The sequence below is a fragment of the Dama dama genome, chromosome 5 (genome assembly GCF_033118175.1).
Source record: "Dama dama isolate Ldn47 chromosome 5, ASM3311817v1, whole genome shotgun sequence".
NCBI lineage: Eukaryota > Metazoa > Chordata > Mammalia > Artiodactyla > Cervidae > Dama > Dama dama.
The window spans coordinates 84,652,569-84,656,034 of NC_083685.1; the positions used below are offsets into that span (position 1 = coordinate 84,652,569).

The following is a 3,466-nucleotide window of genomic DNA, read 5'->3' on the forward strand; positions in this document are numbered from 1 at the left end:
CTTGTGCCCCCTTCCAGGGCAACATCACACCTAACCATCTATCCGTGTGGTTAGAGCAACTGAAGAATCACAGCACTTTAGGTTCTGTGGGAAGGTCTGGGATGGAGAATTCATTAGAGGCAGGGACCAGACAGGAATAGCCCTGGGTGGTCATATACCCTTCTCCGGATGCTCACAGGGGAAACCATTTCCTCACATGAAACCAGAGCAAGTCATGCGTTACAGGCTGACACTTATGGCTGAGAGAAGCTATTCTTGGATATCCTGAGGCCCTGTGGTTGTCGGGGACCCCGAGTTGTGCAACACTGCGTGAAAGCACCGCTATGCTTAAAATTTTCCCTCCTCACCCCCAGATTCCACTTCCCCATCTGCCAGGGCTGCCTTTATAAACAGCCAGGGAGATGGTCTCCCACTGCAGAAGGACAGAGGCAACAGCAAGCACCGAGTCCCCCCTTGGCTCCACTGACCTCAAGCCCACACTCCGACTCGCAGCACCATGAAGGCGCCCGCAGCTGTCCTCGCTGTTCTCCTCTGCGCCATGGCCCTCTGCAGCCAGGTCTTCTCGGCACCATGTGAGTCTGGGTGGTAGCTGAGGGGGTCTGCACGCCAATTTTGTGGCCTTGAGAGCCCCCAAGAGAAAACAGAGAACTTTTTAAGGGTTATGAAACATTTTTAATCTTTTTAAAGGGAACCTCAGATCTAGAGCCAGGGTGAGGGAGTCCCATTTTACAGACGGCAAAACGGAGACCCAAACAAATGAGTTTGTAAGAGGCAGAGTCCAAATCTGGTTACTGCCCAGTGGTGTGAGTTTTCCATTAACCCTTCCTAGGTCCCCCCAAGAATTTGTCCTTTGGATGTCTTATGAGAGAGAGCCAAGCTTTTTTCTCTTGCTGGGTTGAGACTTCTTGTTTAGTTGTTAAGTGGTGTCTGATTCTTTTGTGACCCCGTAGACTGTAGCCCACCAGGCTCCTCTGTCCTGGCATTTCCCAGGCAAAAAAATACCGGAGTAGGGTGCCATTTCCTTTTCCAGAGGATATTCCCAACTCAGGGATCGAATTCGCATCTCATGTGTTTCCTGCATTGGCAGGCGGGTTCTTTACCACTGAGCCAAAGGCTAAATGATTTCCTGACCCAGACACAATTTCCTGAAGGGAGATGTGATAAGAGAGAGCCCACAGGGAAAAGTCAAAAAGGAAGCAGGGTTCAGACAGAAATAAAGGACAGAGACAGGGAAATTTCTAGGCAAAAACCCCCAGCGCCTCCCACTGACGGGTCTCCCAGTCTGCACCCTGAGACGGGCTGTCTCCCTCGCTGTGAGTCTTCGTCACCCGCTCACAGATCATGGGTCTCGCCTTTTCATCTGAACTATGACTCAGGCTCATTCTGTCCCTTCCTCCACAGTTGGCGCTGACACCCCAACGGCCTGCTGCTTCTCCTATACCGCCCGGCAGCTTCCTCGCAAATTCGTAGCCGACTATTATGAGACCAGCAGCCAGTGCTCCAAGCCTGGCGTCATGTAAGTGCCAGCCTTCCTGCCCGGCTCTAGGGAGATGGGGGATTTGGAGTCGGGGCAGGGGTCAGCACCCAAAGGCACAGACAGGCCAAGGGAGCCATCGTGGAAGGCCCAGCCCTCGAGGGCTTATCAAATAGGTAGCACCTGCATCTCTGAGGAGTGACCTGACCTGGCCAGGCTGACGGAGTCTGGGAGGGCTGAGCTGCTCAGGACAGGGAATTGGGGGTGGGGGGCCCCCAGGATCTCCCCTCCGCTGCATTCCGCAGCGTGTGACCCTTCCACTCCTCTCCACAGCTTCCAAACCAAAAGAGGCCGGGAGCTCTGCGCTGACCCCAACGAGGACTGGGTCCAGAAATACATCACCGACCCGGAACTGAATCTCTGAGTGGCCTGGAAGCTTTGAGGAGCCCAGTGACCTCAGGGCCCCGACTGGGCAGCAGGGGTCTGAGCCTTGGGGGCACCCCTGCAGCCTCCGTAGCTACCTCTCCTGTGTGCTGGTTGTTGTCAAACAGCCACACTCTGGGACCCGTCCCTAACTTAAATTGCAACTTATTTATAGATACTATTTAGTTTTGTAATTTAATTTCAATGCCCCACTGGGGTCTGGGACTGTTTGCTCCCAGAGGTCCCGAGATACCTTTTCACTGGCTTTCCCCTCCCCCTCCCCTTGCGCTGCGGGGACAGTGGAGGGACGGTCGCCAGCTTGTTCCAGGCGGAGACGGAGCCAATGCCGCCAGACTGACTCTGTGTACTTGATGTTTCTCTTCAGTGTCGTTTTCAGCCCAGCAAAATAATAAAGATGCTCTTTTGGAAAGTAAACTAGCTTCGAGTTTGGTTTTGTTTCTCTGGCAAATCAGAATCACTGATTGACTTTCTCTGAAAGACAAACATCAAATGATATCATTTATATATGGAATCTAAAAACTGTGGTACACATTACCTACTTACAAAGCATGAACTGAGTCACAGATACAGAAAACAAACATGATTACCAAGGAGGAAAGGGGTAGGGGATAAATTGGGAGATTGGTATTGATAAATGCATACTACTATATGTAAAAGATAACTAGTAAGATCCTACTGTATAGCATAACAAACTTTTATTTTGTGCTCTGTAATGACCTGTATTTGACTCTTTGCAACCCTATGGGCCCATCAGGCTCCTCTGTGCATGGGATTGTCCAGGCAAGAATACTGGAGTTGGTTGCCATGCCCTCCTCCAGGGGAATCTTCCTGACCCAGGGATCGAACCTGCATCTTCTGTAGCTCCTGCATCGCAGGCAGATTCTTTACGGCTAGCACCACCTGGGAAACCTGGATATGTGTATATGTATGGCTGATTCACTTTGCTATACAGCAGAAACGAACACAGCATTGTAAATCAACTATACTCCAATTAAAAATTAGTTTTAAAAAAAGAATCACTGGCTGAAAGACATAGTCAGTTAAAGAATAGGAAGATGGGAAATGGAGGGAAGTTGGGAAAGATGAAGAGGGGAGCTACATACCATAGAGCTACTCTGTTTGACAGTTGTGATTGAACAACGGTGACTGCCATATCAATAAAGGAAGGATGCTGCAGCCATCAAGCCATCACATTGCCGCTGCCCTGACAGTGAGCCCTGAGGGAACTCAGGATAGAAACAGGATGCCCAGCATCTAGCCGTCAACCACTACAGTCACCCCAAAAGTTCACCTTGAAGTGACTCAGACAGTGGAGGTGTACATCAAAGGAATGATTTCAGTGATCCCACCCTCTTGCCTCTCCCCATACATACAAAAGGACTAAATTCCTTAACTTGAGATATCTGGTTTTCTTTAAGTAGCAGTAATCTTTGGATGTCCCAGCTACCTGGTCTTTGTTGCAAAAACCTCCTTTATGTATACCCTGGCTCCTCACCTTGCCTCTACAGAGCAGCCTCTCCAAGTTACCTGAGATACTGCGTCCTTGGC

At 50.3% G+C, this 3,466-nt stretch overlaps 1 protein-coding gene across 1 annotated transcript; it reads left to right on the forward strand.

Moving 5' to 3' along the window:
• Nucleotides 1-372: 372 nt before the first annotated feature.
• LOC133055887 (C-C motif chemokine 3) lies at nt 373-2,332 on the forward strand. The gene is made up of 3 exons (XM_061140975.1): nt 373-572; nt 1,402-1,516; nt 1,808-2,332. Exons 1-3 carry the CDS (start codon nt 497-499, stop codon nt 1,896-1,898), a joined length of 282 nt encoding a protein of 93 aa, XP_060996958.1. The 5' UTR covers nt 373-496; the 3' UTR covers nt 1,899-2,332.
• The last annotated feature ends 1,134 nt before the right edge of the window (nt 2,333-3,466 follow it).

Excerpts from the sequence above, each read along its gene's own strand:
- LOC133055887 (XM_061140975.1), top strand. The coding sequence starts at position 497 with ATGAAGGCGCCCGCAGCTGTCCTCGCTGTTCTCCTCTGCGCCATGGCC. Across the intron at positions 573-1,401 it reads CCAGGTCTTCTCGGCACCAT|TTGGCGCTGACACCCCAACG; the intron begins GTGAGTCTGGGT and ends CTTCCTCCACAG. Across the intron at positions 1,517-1,807 it reads TGCTCCAAGCCTGGCGTCAT|CTTCCAAACCAAAAGAGGCC; the intron begins GTAAGTGCCAGC and ends TCCTCTCCACAG.